The sequence below is a fragment of the Sciurus carolinensis genome, chromosome 11, assembly GCF_902686445.1.
Source record: "Sciurus carolinensis chromosome 11, mSciCar1.2, whole genome shotgun sequence".
NCBI lineage: Eukaryota > Metazoa > Chordata > Mammalia > Rodentia > Sciuridae > Sciurus > Sciurus carolinensis.
In genome coordinates, this window is record NC_062223.1 from 103595087 (window position 1) to 103618724 (window position 23638).

At 34.2% G+C, this 23638-nt stretch overlaps 1 protein-coding gene across 1 annotated transcript in view; it reads left to right on the forward strand.

The window, feature by feature from the left end:
• Positions 1-23638, forward strand: part of Dync2h1 (dynein cytoplasmic 2 heavy chain 1) — a 374205-nt gene that overhangs the window by 110692 nt on the left and 239875 nt on the right. Inside the window, 6 exon segments of the mRNA XM_047518130.1 lie at positions 6795-6908; positions 7299-7459; positions 8686-8809; positions 9511-9632; positions 11298-11384; positions 22693-22819. Of these exon segments, the coding sequence (XP_047374086.1) occupies positions 6795-6908; positions 7299-7459; positions 8686-8809; positions 9511-9632; positions 11298-11384; positions 22693-22819 (735 nt within the window).

Consider the following 23638-nt stretch of genomic DNA (forward strand, 5'->3'; position numbering starts at 1 on the left):
ATTTGAGGTTGGGGTTATAACTCAGTGGTAGAGCACTTGCCTAGCAAGCGTGCATGAGGCACTGAATTTCATTCTCAGCACCGCATATAAATAAATAAAAGATCCTCTAACAACTGAAAAATATTTTAAAAAATATTGCTTATTCATACTAAATGAGACTGATTATATTATATACTTGATCTTTTATGGAAGAGCATGTTATTTTTCCTTATTGTTTAGAATCATAACTTTGCCCCCTCAATTGATCTTATGCTTATTTATCTAAACCCTTTTTTGTTTTAAATTGGTATGGATTTGTCTGTAACTGATTTTCTTTATTATAATGTTCTGCCAGTTAAGTTGATCTCTTTTTATTTTCTTACAATTCTCTCCTTTAGTCTTTGAAAGTCTTCCTTGTTTTTAATACTCTGAAAATTTATAAAATGTTTTCATTGTGTTTTGCATGATATTTTATATTTTAGTTATATCCTATTTATAACCATCATTTTCTTTTGTCAAATACTTTCAAAGTAGATTTTTTTTCAAATGTTCTTTTTTTCCCAGATTTTAAAAAATTATTTGGTTTCTTTACAATCATTTATTTATTTTTCATAGTTGTAGATGGACATCATGCCTTTATTTTGTTTGTTTTTTCATGCTGTGCTAAGGATCGAACCCAGTGCTTCACATATGCTAGGTGAGCACTCTGCCACTGAGCTACAACCCCAGCTCCTCATTTATTTTTTATTTGTTCTAATTAGTTATACATGACAGTAGAATGCACTATGATACATCATATATAAAAATGGAGTATAATTTCTCATTCTTCTGGTTATGATGTACAATCCTACCAGTTGTATAATCATGTATGCACATAGGGAAATAATGTCTGATTCATTCTACAATCCTTTCTACCCACCCTTCACTCTCCTCTGTCTAATCCAAAGTACCTCTCTTCTTCCCTAGGCCCCTCCCCCACCAGCCTTATTGTGAGTTAGCATCCACATTATCAGAGAGAACTATTTGACCTTTGGTTCTTTGGGGATTGGCTTATTTTGCTTAGCATGATGTTCTCCAAATTCATTCATTTACCAGGAAATGCCGTAATTTCATTCTTCTTTAAGGCCAAGTGATATTCCATTGTGTGTGTGTATGTGTATGTGTATCACAATTTCTTTATCCTTTTATCTGTTGAAGGGCACCTAGGTTGGTTGTTGGTTCCATAGTTTAGCTATTGTGAGTTCAGCTGCTATAAACATGGATGTGGCTGGTCACTGTAATATGCTGATTTTAAGTACTTTGGGCATATATGGAGGAGTGGAATAGCTGGGTTAAATGGTGGTTCCATTCCAAGTTTTCTAAGGAATCTCCCTACTGCTTTCCATAGTGGTTGCACCAATTTGCAGTCCCACCAGCAATGTATGAGTGTACCTTTTCCCCACATCCTAGCCAACATTTATAGTTGCTTGTATTCTTGATAATTTCTATTCTGACTGGAGTAGGATGGAATATCACTATAGTTTTAATTTGCATTTCTCTGTTTACTAGAGATGTTGAACATTTTTTCATGTATTTGTGACCATTCATATTTCTTCTATGAAGTACTTATTCGGTTCCTTAGCCTGTTTATTGATTGGGTTATTTGTTTTTTGGTGTTGAGATTTTTGAGTTCTTTGTATATCCTGGAGATTAATGCTCTATCTGAGGTGCATGTGGTAAAGATTTTCTCCCCTTCTCTAGGCTCTCTTTTCACGTTATTGTTTCCTTTGCTGAGAAAATGCGTTTTACTTGGAATCAATCCCATATATTGATTCTTGATTTTACTTTGTGTACTTTAGGAGTCTTTTTTTTTTCTTAATTTCTTTCTTTCTTTTTTTTTAATTTATTTTTATTGTAAACAAATAAGGTACATCTTGTTTCTCTGTTTGTACCTGAAGTAGAGGCATACCATTTGTGTAATCATACATTTACATAGGGTAATGGTGTTTGATTCTACAGAGTGGGAGAAAATCTTTGCCACACATACTTCAGACAGAGCACTAATTTCCAGAATATATAAAGAACTCAAAAAACTCTACACCAAGAATACAAATAATCCAATCAACAAATGGGGTAAGAAAACGAACAAGACACTTCACAGAAGAAGATCTAAAAGCAGTCAACATATATATGAAAAAATGTTCAACATCTCTAATAATAAGAGAAATGCAAATCAAAACTACCCAAAGATTCCATCTCACACCAATTAGAATGGTGATTATCAAGAATACAAGCAACAACAGGTGTTGGCGAGGATGTGGGGAGAAAGGTACACTCATACATTGCTTGTGGGGCTGCAAATTAGTGCAGTCACTCTGGAAAGCAGTGTGGAGATTCCTCAGAAAGCCTGGAATGGAACCACCATTTGACCCAGCTATCCCACTCCTTGGCCTATACCCAAAGGACTTAAAATCAGCATATTACAGAGATACAGCCACATCAATGTTCAAAGCTGCTCAGTTCACAATAGCCTGATTGTGGAACCAACCTAGATGTCCTTCAATTGATGAATGGATAAAGAAACTGTGGTATATATATATAATGGAATATTACTCTGCCATAAAGAATGATAAAATTATGGCATTTGGAGGCAAATGGATGAAATTGGAGAATATCATGCTAAGTGAGATAAGCCAATCTCAAAAAACCAAAGGACGAATGATATCACTAATAAGTGGATGATGACACATAATGGGGAGTGGGAGGGGTTAGTGTTAGGGTTAGAGTTAGGGTTAGGGAGGGGGGCAAGAATGGAGGAAGGAAGGACTGAATAGAGGGAAAAGAGGGGTGGGAGGGGTGGGGGGGAAGGGAAAAAATAACAGAATAAATCAACCAACATTACCCTATGTAAATTTTATGATTACACAAATGGTATGCCTTTACACCATGTACAAAAAAAGAAACAACATGTATCCCATTTGTTTACAATAAAAAAAAAAAAAGAATACCAGCAACAGTAGGTGTTGGCGAGCATGTGGGGAAAAAGGTACACTCATACATTGCTGGTGGGGTTGCAAGTTAGTGCAGCCACTCTGAAAAGCAGTGTGGAGATTCCTCAGAAAACTTGAAATGAAACTACCATTTGACCCAGCTATCTCACTCCTTGGCCTATACCCAAAGAACTTAAAATCAGCATACTACAGTGATGTAGCCACATCAATGTTCATAGCTGCTTAATTCACAATAGGCAGAATGTGGAACCAACCTAGATGCCCTTCAATTGATGAATGGATAAAGAAACTGTGGTATATATATACAATGGAATATTACTCAGCCATAAAGAACAATAAAATTATGACATTTGCAGGCAAATGGATGAAATTGGAGAATATCATGCTAAGTGAGATAAGTCTTTTTTAAAAAATTTTAGTCATAGATAGACACAATACCTTTATTTTATTTAGTTATTTTTATGTGATGCTGAGGTTCCAATCCAGTGCCTCACATGTGCTACCTCTAAGCCACAACCCCAGTCCCTTTAGGAGTCTGTTTAAGGAAGTCAGATCCTAGGTAAAGATTTGGGCCTACTTTTTTTTCTATTGGGTGCAAGATTTCTGTACTAGTGCCTAAATCTTTGATCCACTTTGAGTATTCTTTTATGTGCTTATTCTCTCAGAATGCTTTTTCCATTATATTGCTTTGTACTACCAACCACATATGACTATTACCAAATTCATCTTTTCCTTCTTTAGCACAGACATATTTATTAGCCCAGATATTTCAGATTCAAATATTCAATTATCTTCTAAACATATCTTTTTGGAAGTCCTATGGACATTGCAAGTTGAAACACTTTGGAAAGTTAATTCATGATTTTTCTGTTTTATATTTATTTCTTCAGGTTATGGCAGCTTATTATAAGTAATTATTTAAGACAAAACTTATACATGATATTTGACTTCTGTCATCCTTTATATGTAATGTAAATCTTTAAATTCTGTTTTGTTTCCTTGACTCTTTCTCAAATATGCTTACTTGTGTCCATGTTGGTGATTATTACCTAGTCTCTAGCTACTAGTCTAATGTTATTAAAATCGAATATTTTTCACATTAATTAAAAAGTACATGGCACAAAAATCTTAAAAACAATAAAGTTGGAGTACTTAAGATTTCAGGACTCACTATAAAGTTGAAGTATCATTTAAGAAAGTGTGATATTGGTGTAATGTTAGGTGTAGAGGTTGTTGGAATGCTATGGAAGCTAGAAATAGACCTAGTCATACAGAGTCAATTGATTTTATACAGAAATGATAAATAAAAAGGGAAGGGATAGTCTTTTTCAAAACTAGTGCTGGGTATTTGGATATTCATATATAGAGAAAAAACTTCATTTCTTTATCTTGTAACCTATACAAAAGTTCACCTGATAGAGATCATAGATCTAAGTCTATAGCCCTAAATTATAAAATTTTAGAGGAAAACATAGGCGAAACCCTATGCTTGGGTGAGGCAAAGACTTATTTGTGATGCCAAAATAGGAAAAGAAAAAAATTGATGTTAGATTTCATCAAAATTAAAAAAATAATCCTCTTTTTACATAAATTCTGAAATGCAAAGGCAAACCACAGACTTGGAGAAAACATTTCCAAAACACATATATGATAAAGGATTTGCATCCCGAATACATGTGTTAAACAACTTTATAATTGTAAAACAAAAAATTCAGTTTAACAAAGGATAAAAGATTTGAATGGACACTTGCACAAAAGAGGACACAAGAAGGGGTAATAACATGAAAACATGCTCAACATCATTAGTCATGAGGGAAATTTAAAATAAAATCCCTAGTGAGATGCCACTGTACATCCACTAGAACGGATAATGTTGAAAGATTGATAATATGAAGTGATGGTAAGGATGTGGAATATCTGGAATTCTGATAATTGAAGGAGGAAGTACAAAATGGTACAGCCTCTTTTAAAAAATTTGGCAGTTTTCTGTAATGTTAAATATAAAATTCCCATATAATCCAGCAATCCCGCTTTTAGGTTGGTAAATGAGAAAAATGGGAATAACATGAGGATAAATCTCAGAGGCATTATGCTAAGTGAAAAAAGCTAGACACAAAAAATTACGTACTATGTGATTTCCTTTGTATGGAATTATAAAAATAGGAAAACTGTAATGATAGAAATCAAGTTAGTGGTTGTTACATGGGAAATAAATATATCAGACCTATAAATGTAATTTTGATACCATAAAACTTTGTCTTAATTTTTTCTCAAGGTATTTTAGAACCAAATTAACATATTATTAAAAGCAGCCAGCCCTCTTTATTGTTAAATATCTATTACTTCTTATCTTAGAAGAGTAATTTGAAATGTACAAAAATAAAGACTACATAAAAAACAACACTGTTGATAATTATCTGTCTATAAAAGGAAATTATTTCGCACTTAGGTTCCTTGTATAGTCTCAACCTAGTTTATATTAATAATACATATTAGGTCTATACTGCTCTTTGAATTGTCCTAAGAAGGAATTTTTCTAAGACTATAGCTGATTGTTTTACCTAGTAGAGACCCAAAAGAATAACTGTGCATCTCATAAATTAATAATTTTGCTTAATTAATTAGGATAGCAGATAGGCTTTTTCTTTTTTTTAGGGGTGGGGAATGAAGTACTGTTCAGAGATATAGGTTAAACACCAAACTGCAACTTTTAAAGGTTGCAATTCTAGATTTGTTGCAAAAGAAGGGTAGAGATTAAATGCTATAAAAACTCACAATAGGGATAGCTTCCAGTAGAAAGAGAAAGATATGAAGGAACATAAGCCTTAAAGAAAGATAGTGATGTCCAAGAGAATAACTTCACTTTTTGAGAAGTGGTAGCAGAAGTTCAAAGGTAGAAATGTTTGTGAATTGTAGAAAATTCCAAATGGGCTGATGTATAACATACCTGAGAGTTAGAATAGGACAGGGAAAAAATTGATGGACTCAGGATTCTTAATTGTGGTGGTAGATTTTGGTGGTAGAGTCCTAGTTGCACTCAGATTAAGTATATCAATATATTTGTCAGTAGGACATCATGTATTAGTAGGTTTTAAGTTCCCTGAATGCTTATAATCTAGTTGAGAACCAGTTCTGTAAGGACTCTTGGAAGATTTTTTGATGAATTTTTTCTTTGGTTTTCAAATAATATAAATAAGCCCCAAACATACATTTATAATACTCTAACATTTTCATTATTACGGGATCGAACACCATTGATTTTTTTTTTTATTCAGGAACAAAGAAGTCATGAGATATTAATGCATAATTTATTGTTCTTTAAGTTTTCTCATTTTTCCCCCAGTTATTTGCCATCATTTTATCAATGTCTTGATTTCAATTAATTTATGTCTAAGATAAAAGTACAGAAACAGTCTTTTATTATACAAGTTACTCTGGAAGAATTATTCATCTCATATTAGAATTAAAGACTTTTATTTTTAGTTTCTTCATTTATAAAATGAGCATAATACTGACCTTCCATGATTGCTTCAAGTTTAATATGTGTTTTAATGTAATGGCTTTTAAAATTATGCATTTCTGACTTGTTTAAATTTTGTATTATGAGAATTTATTGCTTTAAGTTAAAAAATTGAAATGAAGCATAAAAATCTTTCTGGTAAATGTAGGGTATTTTGGAAATTCTCATGACATAGATTCCAAATGAATATTAGAAGGAATTTTAATAGAAAATGTATATTTTTAAAATAAGTTATTCTTGGTATCCTGTTTTTAAATATTTAGTGTTTTAAAATTGATTGGAATGTCTCATAAATATTCCTGTAGGATGCTAGTGAACAGAAGACAGAACTTGAAAGGTTGAAGCACAGAATAGCAGAAGAAGTTGTTAAAATTGAAGAAAGAAAAAATAAAATCGATGATGAATTAAAAGAAGTACAGGTGAGCGAAAAAACATTTGAAGGTCCATTTACACATTTGACTACCATCTGTATGTAGGAATTTAAACATTGCTCAAGTTATTTTCTAATAGTATTATTAAATGTGGCCTTCAATCATAATATTACTTATAAAATAAAAAGCAAAAAACAAAGCCTGCCAGGGAAAGCAAGTGAATTAACTAAAGGTAATTAAAAATAACCTTTGTTTTCTATAAGTCTTATTATTTGCAGAGGGAAAAATATATTGTAGATAAATAAGACAAATCAATGATCTTGTTTTCTCCAGTCTTGACTAAATTACCTACCTAGTTCTAAAAAAATAATTTGTAAAGTTATTGATTTTTTAAAATACATATTTTGAAAATAAGGTGACCTTTTCTTTTTCTTTTAGCCTCTAGTGAATGAAGCTAAACTAGCAGTGGGAAACATTAAGCCAGAATCTCTTTCAGAAATTCGCTCACTACGCATGCCACCTGATGTAATCCGAGACATTCTTGAAGGAGTTTTAAGGTTGATGGGTATCTTTGATACATCTTGGGTGAGCATGAAAAGGTAAGTTTTTGAACTTGTGAAAATGGTATTTCAGCAATCAATCACACCCTTTTTCATAGTTCTTAATATATTTTTTTTTAAATTTCTCAATCTTGCCTTTATCTGAATACATGGGTATATACCTTGCCCTGAAATTTCAAGGTGTTCTCTGCAATCATATTTCAAGATCTTTGTATGCTTCCTTCATAAGTGATTATCAAAAATATCCAAGGAGGAGGAAAGGAATGCCTTAGAATTTTTCAGAATGTCTCATTAAATTTAATAATTTACTTGATCCCTACATAGTAGAGAGCACTGTGATTTTAGTGTGATTTATACTTAGAGAAAATATAGTCACTATTCTCAGAGTCTAGTAGTTTGGGGACTGAGGTGGGGACAGAAGGGCAGGAGATTGAAAGAATGAGGGAAAGAGAGGGAGGATGAAGGAAACCATCAATAATATGAGTGACATAAAATAGAAAAGGGTGAGTGGTAACCAAACATGGAGCTATGCAGCTTCAGCTTTCTCATTACACTCTTATTTGATGCCAGTAGTATAAGCCTTATTGTTTGGTCAGAGAGAGGAAAATGTGTTGTAAGACAAACTGTTAAACTTGTTTTCTTTAGACTTGACTAAATTACCCAGCTAGTCCTAATGTGTTAAAAGTCTTTTGCAAAGGGCTGGCTATGTCCTGTGCTCATATTAAGTTTTATGTTTGGATTTAGGTTGATAGTAAGGAGTGTTTTTTATATCTGATAAGAGGAGAGAAAATTTAGGATGAGGGAATACTTTAAAATACCTTAGAAAGCAGTCAGAATATTTCCTTGTGTTATCATAGAGCATATAGACACCTAGTAGTTCACAAATAAGGATGTGGGTGGAATAAGATTGTGATTCTGGGTAGGGAGATAGCTCAGTCAGTAGAGTGCTCGCCTTGTAAGCACAAGGCCCTGGGTTTGATCCCCAGCACCACAAAAAAAAAAAAAAAAAAAAGAGAGAGAGATTGTGATTCTGATATTTCACTTGTTGCTCTAGTTTTTTCACAGGACATTAAATGGTTTTGCGTTTTAAGAGAGTTGGTCTTTGCTGTCTATAAAAAATGATATCTATTAGAAGCTTAAATTTTTAATATCCTATTCTTTGTTAATAGATTAAAAGTATTACATACATCATTTTTATATTGATTTTTTTTCAGAAATATCAATTTTCACTTAGTCTTATTTGAATTACTGTGTTTTATTTTTAGTTTCCTTGCCAAAAGAGGTGTAAGAGAAGACATAGCAACCTTTGATGCACGAAATATTCCAAAGGAAATAAGAGAGAGTGTTGAGGAACTTCTTTTTAAAAATAAAGGCTCTTTTGATCCAAAGGTAATTTCAAACAGTTATATCATAAATTCTTTTATCAAATAATAACAGATAACTGTGTTAGGATAGTTGCATCAAATTTCAGTGAACACTTTAAATTCCATGATTTTTGTGTTTTTTTAGTTTCTTATTGAAAATGTTATTTACATCTTCTTTGACAATACTAATGATTTCAAAATTGTTCTTATCTACTAAAAATGTATCACATGCATAGAAGAAAAATAATGCTTGAACATTTTGTGGTTGGCATATTTATTCATTATAATTGGGACCAGTGGAGTAATTATGTTGGTAAATCATCATAATTATGTTGGTAAATCTTATGCTAAAGATTCTATATGGTTCAAGATTTATTTTTAACTAAAAGTAGAGTTCATGTATATTCCTCTTAATCAGAATAGCAGTTCACTATATATTTTTTAAAAATATTTTTATTAGTTGTTGATGGACCTTTATTTTATTTACTTATTTATATGCGGTGCTGAGAATTGAACTCAGTGCCTCACACATGCTAGGCAAGTGCCCTACCACTGAACCACAACCCCAGCCCAGTTCACTATATTTTTATTTTAACTATAAATAAAAAATTTCATTATTTAGTTTAATTTTTTAAATAAATACCTAAATAAAAATGTGTTAAAGTGAACTTTGCATTTGTTTAGAATTATGTCAGGATACTGGATAACATCTAATGAATTTTTTAGAATGCTAAACGTGCCAGTACTGCAGCTGCGCCTTTGGCTGCCTGGGTTAAAGCCAATGTACAGTATTCCCATGTCTTGGAACGAATTCAGCCTTTGGAAACTGAACAGGCAGGATTAGTATCGTAAGTGAAATATAATATATATGTACATATATGTATATATAATTCTAACATTCGTTTTCATCAATTTTATGAATTTGTTCTATTATTAATAATGTATTCATTTTTTCCTCTATTTTAAAAAGGCAGCTGATAATATTAAAGCTTAAAATGAGTTAATTAAATATAAATTATAAATTAAACAGATTGAAGAAGAAAGAGATTAGAAGGATAGATAGCAGAACCAAATCACTTTATCTCTGTGATTATGTTGTTAGAAGGATGTTATTCCTTTAGAAAGAGTCAGAGTTTTATAATGTAATAACATTAAATTAAAAAAAGAAGGTTTTGGAATTGAGGGATTTTATGTTGGTTTTCATCATCTAAGTTCTAGGAAATATTTAGAATATGTTTTCCAGAACAATTTCTGGGCATGTAGTAGAAAGATTTAATGATTCAGTATTTGAGCTTAAAGGTCCAATTGGCTATTGTTACTAATTCAATGTTATATTTTATCCCCTTTGTTCTAAATGTAAACTGAGGTTTGTTGTGTTCTTGATTGTTCAGTTTTTCACATTACCTACTAACATTTTTTTCTCTTTGAAAGATTATAGATCTTAGTTTCTAACATTGTGAAATTTTACAATTCTTGGTGTTAGATAGTTACTGTCCACTTTTAATTTTGAAATTCATTTATTCATTCTGGGAAAGTTTATTGAATTTTTTCATTGGTAGTTTATTTTTGTACTTATGTGTCATTTGGGGTACTTTGGGCTGTAGATTAGTAAAATTACCACTCAAGGTAGCTTTAAGAAATTAAGAAAAATATGACATTGCAAACAAGTCCCCAAATTAGGTTGATTTTAAGGTGACTGCTAAAGTTCTATTCAGACAAGATGATTTATAGTTGGAAAAAAGAGACTATATATTTTTTTAATTGTTGATTTTTAGAAGGTACCTTCCCTGTCTTGGGTAGTTTGTAGAAGGAGGTTGTCATTCAATTTTTTTCTCCAAAGAATCTGCAGAGGGTATGTGTAGGGGTAGATGGAGTTGTTTGGAATATAAGCTGGTATTGCAGCATTCTGTTTGGTTTTAGAGAAAAAGTCTGCTTGCAATTAGGTAGAAAATTTGAGGTCAAACTCTTTGTAGTATCAACTCTTAAACTTCTGTACTTAGTTTTATTGTTAGATTCAGGAGTATCTGTTGTCTACATTTTCTGAGCATTTTGGAATTCTGCCTTTTTTAGACCTTTTTCCTGTAGCCATTTAGTTTTTATGTTCTTGATGGTCAGTTATTGCTTTTCAGAATTTTATTGATGTTCCTCCATTGCCCTACTTATTCTCTTTATCCTTGTCTTATATAACTTTTTAAAATTATGTTGCTTTTATGTAATAGAGTTTCAGAAAGAAGAGAAGATAAATATGTTTAGTCTACCCTTTTGGTCCGGAAGTCTACTTGCACAAACATTTTTAAATATAGATTCCTAGAAGTGTGGTTGGATCAAAGAATGAACTTTTAATTTTAACATGTTTTTCAAATTTAATTTGAAGCAAAAGTGTTACATTATATGACTATTGATAGTTTTCATTGTCTTGTTTTAACTGCAAGATTATATTTCAAAGTACTATTGCTGTTTTAATACTGATATCTAAAATAGAGTGACTTTTATAATATTGAGTTATATTTTAGGAATTTGAAGAAAACTGAAGACAGAAAAAAGAAACTAGAAGAGCTTCTTAATTCTGTTGGTCAAAAGGTATCAGAACTCAAAGAGAAGTAAGTTAAATTCTGAAAGATATTTTGAATACTTGAAACATATGCCTCAACTGACATTTTTAATTTTCAAAATTTTAATTGTAATCGCTATTTTTACTTCTTTTTGTAATGTATCACTTTAATTATGGTAAGGATATAGAATAATAGAGAAGGTAGGTACTTTTCCCACAGTTTTTCATTGGTATATTATGGTTATACATAATGTTGTTACATATTTGTACATGCTCACAATAATATAACAAGAAAATTTGGGCAATATCACTCCCCAACATTTCCCCTCCTTCCCTGCTTCCTGCTCCTTGATTCCTTCCTTCTACTGATCTCCCTTTGATTTTCATGAGACTCACCCCTACCTTTCTTTTCCTTTTTAACTCTAGCTTCCACATATGAGATAAACATATGACCCTTGGTGTTTTGGGTTTGACTTATTTGTCTTAACATGATGGTCTCAAATTCCATCCATTTTCCTGCAAATGATATAATTTCATTTCTCTTTATGTCTCAATAATACACTATTGTGTACAGATACCACATTTTCTTTATCCATTCATCCATTGATGGACACTGAGGCTGCTTCCATAGTTTGACTATTATGAATTGTGCTTCTATAAACATAGGGTATGCATGTGTCATTATAGTAAGATGACTTTTTATTCTTCAGGACAAACACCAAGAAGTGGTATAGATGGGTCATGTGGTGGTTCCATGCCTAGTGTTTTGAGGAGTCTCCATATTGATTTCCAGAGAGGTTGTGATAATTGACAATTCCACCAACAGTGTAAAATTATTCCTTTCTCTGCACATCCTTTTCAGCATTTATTATTATTTGTATTCTTGATGACTGCCATTCTGACTGGTGTGAGATGAAATCTTAGTGCAGTTTTGATTTGCATTTCCCTAATTACTAATGATGTTGAATATTTGTTCATATATTTGTTGACCATTTGTGTTTCTTTTGAGAAGTACCTGTTTAATTTATTTCCCATTTATTAATTGGGTTATTTGACTTGTTGGTATTAAGTTTTTTGAGTTCTTTATATATTCTTATTAATCCTGTGTCAGACAAGTACCTAATAAAGATTTTTGCTCATTCTGTGGGTTCTTTCTTCACATTCCTACTTGTTTGCTTTGCAGAAACTTTTTAATTTGATATCATCCTACTTATTAGCCCTTGACATTATTTCCTGAGCTTTAGAGGTACTATTGAGAAAGTAATTACCTATGACTTTATACTGCATTGTTGACCCTATCTTTTCTTCTAGGAGTTGCACAGTTTCTGATCTAATTCCTAAGTCTGATTCATTTTGAGTTGATTTTTGTATAGGATGTTGATTTTTGTATAGTTTCAATCTACATGTAGATAACCAGTTTTCCTAGCATCATTGTTATAAAGGATGTCTTTTCTCCAGTGCATGTTTTTTGGCACTTTTGATAAGGATCAAATGACTATAGCTGTCTGGGTTTGCCTCCATGTCTTCTATTCTGTAAAGAAGGTACTTCTTTTAAAGAAAAATTTTGGTGAGAATAAATATCTTCTGTCTCTGTTTAGGTAGCTACTGTTACATATATTCCTCAAGTACTAGTGAAAAATTGAGCAAGAAGAATTTAATGTCATGAGTTAATGCTGGGAGTGTTTACATTTGACATTCCATTTTCTTTTTATTTTGACTTTAAAATTTTAGTCCTTAATATCAGATGATGCTATCACCACATTTTTCTATAAATGTGTCATCATGTATTCTTGATAATCGCCATTCTAATTGGGGCGAGATGAAATCTTAGGGTGGTTTTGATTTGCATTTCCCTTATTACTAGAGATATTGAACATTTTTTAATGTATCTGTTGATTGCTTGTACATCTTCTTCTGTGAAGTGTCTGTTCATTTCCTTAACCCATTTGTTGATTGGATTATTTGTATTCTTGGTGTAGAGTTTTTTGAGTTCTTTATAGATTCTGGAAATTAGCGCTCTATCTGAAGTATGAGTGGCAAAGATATTCTCCCACTCTGTAGGCTCTCTCTTCACATTGCTGATAGTTTCCTTTGCTGAGAGAAAGCTTTTTAGTTTGAATCTATCCCAGTTGTTGATTCTTGCTTTTATTTCTTGTGCTATGGGAGTCCTGTTGAGGAAGTCTGATCCTACGTCAACAAGTTGAAGATTTGGACCTACTTTTTCTTCTATAAGATGCAGGGTCTCTGGTCTGATTCTGAGGTCCTTGATCCATTTTGAGTTGAGTTTTGTGTAGGGTGAGAGATAGGGGTTTAATTTCATTCTGTTGCATATGGTTTTCCAGTTTTCCCAGCACCATTTGTTGAAGAGGCTATCTTTTCTCCATTGCATATTTTTGGAACCTTTGTCTAGTATGAGAAAATTGTATTTATTTGGGTTTGTGTCCATGTCCTCTATTCTGTACCATTGATCTACCTGTCTATTTTGGTACCAATACCATGCCGTTTTTGTTACTATTGCTTTGTAGTAGAGTTGAAGATCTGGTATTGCAATACCCCCTGCTTCGCTCTTGCTACTGAGGATTGCTTTAGCTATTCTAGGTTTTTTATTCTTCCAGATGAATTTCATAATTGCTTGCTCTATTTCTGCAAGGTACATCATTGGAATTTTAATTGGAATTGCATTGAATCTGTATAGCACTTTAGGTAGTATGGCCATTTTGACAATATTAATTCTGCCTATCCAGGAACATGGGAGATCTTTCCATCTTCTAAGGTTTTCTTTAATTTCTTTCTTTAGTGTTCTGTAGTTCTCATTGTAGAGGTCTTTCACCTCTTTTGTGAGATTGATTCCCAAGTATTTTATTTTTTTCGATGCTATTGTGAATGGGGTAGTTTTCCTAATTTCTCTTTCTGAAGATTCATCACTTATGTATAAAAATGCATTGGATTTATGAGCATTGATCTTTTAACCTGCTACTTTACTGAATTCACTTATGAGTTCTAAAAGTTTTCTTGTGGAATTTCCAGGTTCCTCTAAATATATAATCATGTCGTCAGCGAACAGGGATAGTTTGAGTTCTTCTTTTCCAATTCATATCCCTTTAATTTCTTTGGTTTGTCTAATTGCTCTGGCTAGAGTCTCAAGGACAATGTTGAATAGAAGTGGTGAAAGAGGACATCCCTGCCTTGTTCCAGTTTTTAGGGGGAACGCTTTCAGTTTTTCACCATTTAGAATGATATTAGCCATGGGCTTAGTGTAGACGGCCTTTATAATGTTAAGGAATGTTCCCACTACCCCAATTTTTTCTAGTGTTTTGAGCATGAAGGGATGCTGTATTTTATCGAATGCTTTTTCTGCATCTATTGAAATAATCATGTGGTTCTTAACTTTAAGTCTGTTGATATGGTGAATGACATTTATTGATTTCTGATTGTTGAACCAACCTTGCATCCCTGGGATAAAAACCACTTGATCGTGGTGCACTATCTTTTTAATTTATTTTTCTATGCAATTTGCTAAAATTTTGTTGAGAATTTTTGTGTCGATGTTCATTAAGATATTGGTCTGAAATTTTCTTTCCTCAATGTGTCTCTGTCTGGTTTAGGTATCAGGGTGATATTGGCTTCATAGAACGAGTTTGGGAGGGTTCCCTCCTCTTCTATTTCATGGAATAGTTTGAGGAGTATTGGAATGAGCTCTTCTTTAAAGGTTTTGTAGAACTCGGCTGAGAACCCATGTGGTCCCGGACTTTTCTTTGTTGGTAGGCTTTTGATGACCTCTTCTATTTCATTGCTTGAAATTGGTTTATTTAAGTTGTGTATGTCCTCCTCGTTCAGTTTAGGTAATTCATATGTTTCTAGAAATTTGTTGATGTCTTCGAGGTTTTCTGTTTTGTTGGAGTATAGATTTTCAAAATAGCTTCTAATTATGTTTTGTATTTCACTCGTGTCTGTTGTGATGTTTCCTTGTTCTTTCCGAATTTTAATAATTTGAGTTTTCTCCCTCTTTCTCTTTGTTAGTGTGGCTAAGGGTTTATCAATTTTGTTTATTTTTTCAAAGAACCAACTGTTTATTTTGTTAATTATTCCAATTTTTTCTTTTGTTTCAATTTCGTTGATTTCGGCTGTGATTTTAACTATTTCCTGTCTTCTACTACTTTTGGTGTTGGTCTTCTTTTTCTAGGGCTTTGAGCTGTAGTGTTAAGTCGTTTATTTGTTGATTTCTACTTCTTTTTTTGAATGCGCCCCATGAAATAAATCTTCCTCTAAGTACTGCTTTCATAGTGTCCCAGAGATTTTGATATGATGTGTCTTTGTTTTTGTTTACTTCTAAGAATTTTTTTATTTCCCTCCTGATGTCTTCTGTTATCTATTCATCATATAATAGTGTATTACTTAATCTCCAGGTATTGGAGAAATTTCTGTTTTTTATTCTGTCATTTATTTGTAATTTCAGTCCATTATGATCTGATAGAGTATAAGGTAGTATCTCTATCTTCTTGTATTTGCTAACAGTAGCTTTGTGGCATAAAATATGGTCTATTTTAGAGAAGGATCCATGTGCTGCTGAGAAGAAAGTGTATTCGTTTTTTGTTGGATGGTATATTCTATATATGTCGGTTAAGTCTAAATTGTTGATTGTGTTATTGAGATCTGTAGTTTCTTTATTCAATTTTTGTTTGGACAATCTATCCAGTGGTGAGAGAGGTGTGTTAAAATCGCCTAGTATTATTGTGTTGTGGTCTATTTGATTTCTGGAATTGAGAAGGATTAGTTTGACGTACGTGGATGAGCCAATGTTCGGGGCATAGATATTTATGATTTTTATGTCTTGCTGATTTATGCTTCCCTTAAGCAGCATGTAATGTCCTTCTTTATCCCTCCTGACTAGTTTTGGCTTGAAGTCCACATTATCTGAAATGAGGATGGATACTCCAGCTTTTTTGCTGTGTCCGTGTGCATGGTATGTTTTTCCCCATCCTTTCACCTTTAGTCTATGGGTATCTCTTTCTATGAGATGAGTCTCTTGCAGGCAGCATATTGTTGGATTTTTCTTTTTAATCCAATCTGCCAGTCTATGTCTTTTGATTGATAATTTCAGGCCATTAATATTCAGGGTTATTATTGTGATATGATTTGTATTCCCAGTCATTTGACTCAATTTGTTTTTTGACATGGTTTGGTTTCTCCTTTATTTGGCTATTCCTTTAGGCTAGTGCCTCCTGTTGCTGATTTGCATCATTGTTTTTCATCTCTTCCTCATGGAATATTTTGCTGAGAATGTTCTGTAATGCTGGCTTTCTTTTTGTAAATTCCTTTAGCTTTTGTTTTTCACGGAAGGATCTTATTTCATCGTCAAATTTGAAGGTAAGTTTGCTGGGTATAAGATTCTTGGTTGGCATCCATTTTCTTTCAGGCTTGGTAAATGTTGTTCCAGGCCCTTCTAGGTTTTAGGGTCTGGATTGAAAAATCTGCTGATATTCTTATTGGTTTCCCTCTGAATGTAATTTGATTCTTTTCTCTCGTGGCCTTTAAAATTCTGTCTTTATTTTGTATGTTAGGTATTTTCATAATAATGTGCCTTGGTGTGGGTCTGTTGTAATTTTGTGTATTTGGAGTTCTATAAGCCTCTTGTACTTGGTGTTCCATTTCATTCTTCAGATCTGGGAAATTTTCTGATATTATTTCATTGAATAGATTGTTCATTCCTTTGGTTTGTTTCTCTAAGCCTTCCTCAATCCCAATAATTCTTCAATTTGGCCTTTTCATGATATCCCATAATTCTTGTAGATTCTGTTCATGATTTCTTACCATCTTCTCTGTTTGTTCAACTTTGTTTTCAAGATTAAATATTTTTTTTTCAAGTCTGAGGTTCTGTCTTCCAGGTGTTCTATCCTATTGGTTATGCTTTCTATGGAGTTTTTAACTTGGTTTATTGTTTCCTTCATTTCAAGTATTTCAGTTTGTTTTTTTTTCAGTATCTCTAACTCTTTATTGAAATGATCTCTTGCTTCCCGTATTTGGTCCTTTAACTGTTGATTGGTGCCATCATTTAATGCCTGCATTTGCTCTTTCATCTCCTCCTTCAATGCCTGCATTTGCTCTTTCATCTCCTCATTTGCTTCTCTGATTGTTTTAATTATGTACATTCTGAACTCCCTTTCTGACATTTCTTCTGCTGTGCTGTCATTGGGTTTTATTGATGTAGTATCTAGGTTTGTTTGGGACATTTTCTTCCCTTGTTTTCTCATATTGGTCAGATGTCAGTGGGAATCTGAGATATTGCAGAATTCCTCTATTGGCTTATAGTGTCCCGGTAGATTTCCAGTGTATCACCTCCCACCTTCAGTAGCCTGAAGTCTTGGAGGAACTTGATAATGCAGTGCTTCTGAAGAAGACTGCCCCTAGCCCCCTACTGGTTCCAGGGCTTGGAGCTGGCTCTGTGCAGAAAGGCTCTCACTGGGGGCCTGCACCGTGCAGCTGGCCGTGTGGGGGGAGCCCACCGCCGGAGTGTGGAAGGCTACCTGGGGAAGACTCTAGCTGTCCTGTCCTGCTCTGATAAGCTACTCCTATCTGTGCCTGCCACCCAGGCCAAGTTTCGCCCAGTGGGTGAGACTCACCCCGTGACTCTATTTTTGTCCAAGTCTCTCAATGCCTCCCTTATTGAGTCCTGGGTTCTGGAGTGACTGGAGATGCAGTCACCCTCTAGGCCGCCATCTTGGATCGCCCCATGGAAAGAGCCTGCGGCCGGAGTGGGCAGAGCCGCCTGGAGAAGTCTCTGGCTGCCCTGCCCTGATCCCAGAGGCTGCTTGCGGATCGAAGCTCTCCGTTGGCTCGGGGAGTTGTGGCTGGCTCTGTGTAGAAAAGCTCTCACTGGCTGGTCTGTTCCAAAAAGCTAGCCTTGAAAGGTGCCTCCCACCGCCGGGGGGCCAGGCTGCTTGTGTAAGTCTCTGTCTGCCCTGTCCTGGTCCCTGAAGCCGCTTGCGGGCCGGAGTATGCCGCGCTGGCTCCAGGACTTGGAGCTTGTTCTGATCAGAAAGGCTCTCAGTAGGGGGCCTGCTCCAAGAACCTGGAGAAGCTGGCTGTGTGGGAGGGGCCCAGCGCCGAAGTGCGCAGGGCTGCCTGTGGAAGACTCTAGCTGCCCTGCCCGGCTCCGATAAGCCACCTCTATCTGGGCCTGCCACCTGGGCCGAACTTTACCCAGTGGGCAGACTCACCCGTGGCTCTATTTTCGTCCGAGTCTCTCAATGCCTCCCCTTCTTAACTCCTGGGTTCTGGAGCGACTGGGGATGCAGTCCCACTCTAGTCCGCCATCTTGGATCGCCCTGTGGAAAGAGCCTGCGGCCAGAGTGCGCAGAGCCGCCTGAAGAAGTCTCTGGCTGCCCTGCCCTGATCCCAGAGGCTGCTTGCGGATCGAAGCTCTCCGTTGGCTCGGGGACTTGTGGCTGGCTCTATCTTATCTCTTTATTTAAAGTAATGCTGAGAAATTTAAATGAAGCAAATTTCATTTTCCATTATATAATCATTAATCAAGAATGGAGTATAATGCTGATCACCGGGATGTTACTTATCACCATACTGTTACTGTAGACTGTGATACTTATTTTATTATATATTAACAAAGAATAAAGGACTTTAAAAATAAGCATGATCTATCAAGTTTAATTATAACCTGACAAAATTAAGGAGGTGCTTGGCAATTTCTATACAATTTTGTAAGAAGTAGGAGAATTGATTTTTTTTTTTATTGTAAACAAATGGGATACATTTTGTTTCTCTGTTTGTACATGGCGTAAAGGCATACCATTTGTATAATCATAAATTTACATAGGGTAATGTTGTTTGATTCATTCCGTTATTTTTTCCCCTTCACCTCCACCCCTCTTTTCCCTCTATACAGTCCTTCCTTCCTCCATTCTTGCCCCCCTCCCTAACCCTAACTCTAACCCTAACACTAACCCCTCCCACCCCCCATTATGTGTCATCATCCACTTATTAGTGATATCATTCGTCCTTTGGTTTTTTGAGATTGGCTTATCTCACTTAGCATGATATTCTCCAATTTCATCCATTTGCCTCCAAATGCCATAATTTTATCATTCTTTATGGCTGAGTAATATTCCATTGTATATATATACCACAGTTTCTTTATCCATTCATCAATTGAAGGACATCTAGGTTGGTTCCACAATCAGGCTATTGTGAACTGAGCAGCTTTGAACATTGATGTGGCTGTATCTCTGTAATATGCTGATTTTAAGTCCTTTGGGTATAGGCCAAGGAGTGGGATAGCTGGGTCAAATGGTGGTTCCATTCCAAGTTTTCCAAGTAGTCTCCACACTGCTTTCCAGAGTGACTGCACTAATTTGCAGCCCCACCAGCAATGTATGAGTGTACCTTTCTCCCCACATCCTCGCCAACACCTGTTGTTGCTTGTATTCTTGATAATCGCCATTCTAATTGGGGTGAGATGGAATCTTAGGGTGGTTTTGATTTGCATTTCTCTTATTACTAGAGATGTTGAACATTTTTCCATATGTTTGTTGATTGCTTATAGATCTTCTTCTGTGAAGTGTCTATTCATTTCCTTAGCCCATTTGTCAATTGGATTATTTGCATTCTTGGTGTAGAGTTTTTTGAGTTCTTTATAGATTCTGGAGATTTGTGCTCCATCTGAAGTATGATTGGCAAAGATTTTCTCCCACTCTGTAGGCTCTTTCTTCGCATTGCTGATAGTTTCCTTTGCTGAGAGAAAGCTTTTTAGTTTGAATCTATCCCAGTTATTAATTCTTGCTTTTATTTCTTGTGCTATGGGAGTCCTGTTGAGGAAGTCTGGTCCTAAGCCGACATGTTGAAGCTCTGGACCTACTTTTTCTTCTATAAGATGCAGGGTCTCTGGTCTGATTCCAAGATCCTTAATCCATTTTGAGTTTAGTTTCGTGCATGGTGAGAGATATGGGTTTAATTTCATTCTGTTGCATATAGATTTCCAATTCTCCCAGCACCATTTGTTGAAGAGGCTATCTTTTCTCCATTGCATATTTTTGGCCCCTTTGTCTAGTATGAGAAAATTGTATTTATTTGGGTTTGTATCCGTGTCCTCTATTCTGTACCATTGATCCACCTGTCTATTTTGGTACCAATACCATGCCGTTTTTGTTACTATTGCTTTGTAGTAGAGTTGAAGATCTGGTATTGCGATACCCCCTGCTTCACTCTTTCTGCCAAGGATTGCTTTAGCTATTCTGGGTTTTTTATTCTTCCAGATGAATTTCATAATTTCTTGCTCTATTTCTGCAAGGTACATCATTGGGATTTTAATTGGAATTGCATTGAATCTGTATAGCACTTTTGGTAGTATGGCCATTTTGACAATATTAATTCTTCCTATCCAAGAACATGGGAGATCTTTCCATCTTCTAAGGTTTTCTTGAATTTCTTTCTTTAGTGTTCTGTAGTTCTCATTGTAGAGGTCTTTCACCTCTTTAGTGAGATTGATTCCCAAGTATTTTATTTTTTTCAAAACTGTTGTGAATGGGGTAGTTTTCCCAATTTCTCTTTCTGAAGATTCATCGCTTATGTATCAAAATGCCTTAGATTTATGTGCATTGATCTTATATCCCGCCACTTTACTGAATTCACTTATGAGATCTAAAAGTTTTCTCGTGGAATTTCCTGGTTCCTCTAAGTATATAATCATATCATCAGCAAATAGGGATAGTTTGAGTTCTTCTTTTCCAATTCGTATCCGTTTAATTTCTTTGGTCTGTCTAATTGCTCTGGCTAGAGTCTTCAAGGACGATATTGAAAAGAAGTGGTGAAAGAGGGCATCCCTGCCTTGTTCCGGTTTTTAGAGGGAATGCTTTCAGTTTTTCACCATTTAGAATGATATTAGCCATGGCCTTAGCATAGATGGCCTTTACAATGTTAAGGAATGTTCCCACTCTCCTTGTTTTTTCTAGTGTTTTGAGCATGAAGGGGTGCTGTATTTTATCAAATGCTTTCTCTGCATCTATTGAATTAATCATGTGATTCTTGACTTTAAGTCTATTGATATGGTGAATTACATTTATTGATTTCCTGATGTTGTACCAATCTTGCATCCCTGGGATGAAACCCACTTGATCATGGTGCACTATCTTTTTAATATGTTTTTGTATGGGATTTGCTAAAATTTTGTTTTTAGGAGAATTGATTTAACTTAAGTATCTGTGTAGAACCAGGCACAAGATATAGTATGAATTAAGCACTGAATAAAGATATAGTTTTCTGTTTCCAGCTTCTGAAGACCAGCAACATCCAGTGGAACTTTACGATATGGTGGAAGTATTCTGTAATATACTTCGTCCAGTATGGTAGCAAATAACTATATGTAGCCACTGAGTACTTGCAATGTGTGTAATATGACTGAGGAATTAAATTTTTTATTTTACTTATCTTTAATTAACTTAAATAACCACATGTCGCTAGTGGCTACCTTATTGAACAGCTCAGTTCTAGAGTCTTATGTCTAGGTAAAAAAGAAGAGGATAGAATGGCAGTGAAATGTACTATAAAATGTATGGAACTTAATGTCAGATACATCTGTATGTGAATTTTAGATGCTGTACTATGATTGGTTAATCTTTGTGCCATAATCTGTTGTGGTCTAAATTCCTATATCCACAGCATGAGAAATGTAATGCTTTTATTTTGAACTGTTGTCAGAAGAATAAAATGAGGTGTTATTTTAAAAAAAAATGTTTGATACAATTCTGGGCATGTTATAGGCACATATTTGTACAAATATTTTCAAGGAAAACAATTTAAAAAGAGAGTTATATAAACTTTGGTAAATGGGCACTGAGGGTTAGATTATATATAATGGATTGGATATTTGAGGTGAATTTTGAAATTGTACTTTTATTTTTGGCAAGTAGATGTTTAAGAGGATTTGACTGAGGGTATAAGGGAGTTGTTGGAAAATATTATAGGCAAATAAAACATCCTGAGGCACACAGGAGATAAACAATAGGGCATTTTCTGATAATGTTGATTTTTTTCAGATATTGACATATACTTTGGTGAACTGAAATAGCAAGTAATAAACCTAGAAATATAGATTGGATCAGTCTTTGAACAGGGTCTTGAATGCCAAACATGTACATAAATTTAGAAGGGCATGGTATATCTGTCTGGCTTTTTGAGGTAGAGAATTATAGGTTTTTAATATACGTATTGTTTAATTTGTCTGTTTTATTAATGATGTATTTTTCACAAGTATTGTCTGTATTATTAAATGTGTACTTAACTATCCAAGGATAATTTCATTAAATATTTCTTAAATTCTTCTTGTTTTTAATTAAATGTTTTTTTAGATTTCAGAGTAGAACTTCAGAAGCTGCCAAACTTGAAGCTGAAGTTAGCAAAGCACAGGAAACAATCAAAGCTGCCGAAGTCTTAATTAATCAACTTGATAGAGAACATAAGAGATGGAATGCCCAGGTTTGTTGGAGAGAAGGGTCATAAAGAGTCTCAAAGATACAGGAAACTTATGATGCCATGTATTTGTTAAAACAAGTAAAAGACACATATCATTAATTTGCAGCTGACTTTGAACAAGTGATCTACATTCATGTGGTCACCAAGTAAATTAATCTTAACGCAAAGTATCTCTATATGAATGAATTTTTAGATAAGCAAACAAATCCTCTTTTAGTTACCTGTTGCTGAGGGGAAGGGTAATGATCTGATGTAAACTTAGTTTTCTTTAGAGACTTTTTTGAATTTATCTTTATCAGGACAATAATTTTAGGATTCAACATTGTTGACCATTTATTTTTTCCTGAAATATTCTATTATTTCTGCTTTGTTAGTCCTCTCTCTCTCTCATTTTCTTTTAATTTCATATTTTAAAACCAGATTCTTTCCCTCACCTGATCCTTCTCATCTGTTCACCCAATAATGTTGATTATCTTCAAATTCACTTTGTTGGATCTTTTTTCTGAAATGGAACTGGGGTTATCTCATTCAGGCTTAATCTCATCTATACCACAGTGATGACCAGAGGTATATTTCTAGGATATATAGAGCTTAAAATTCAAACTTCCAACTATACTTTAGATAATTGCATTACATTTGTTTTTTAGGAACGCACTCAACATGTCTAAATTAACATTTTTTTTCTCATTCCAAATCTCCTTCAGTTCATAATTCTCTGAAGTCTTAGTTCTTAGGCATTGAAATATAGACTGTCTTAGATGCTTCTTTGTTTAATTGTCATAACAATTTGTGATATTCATATTTGCCTTCCATCTTTAATGC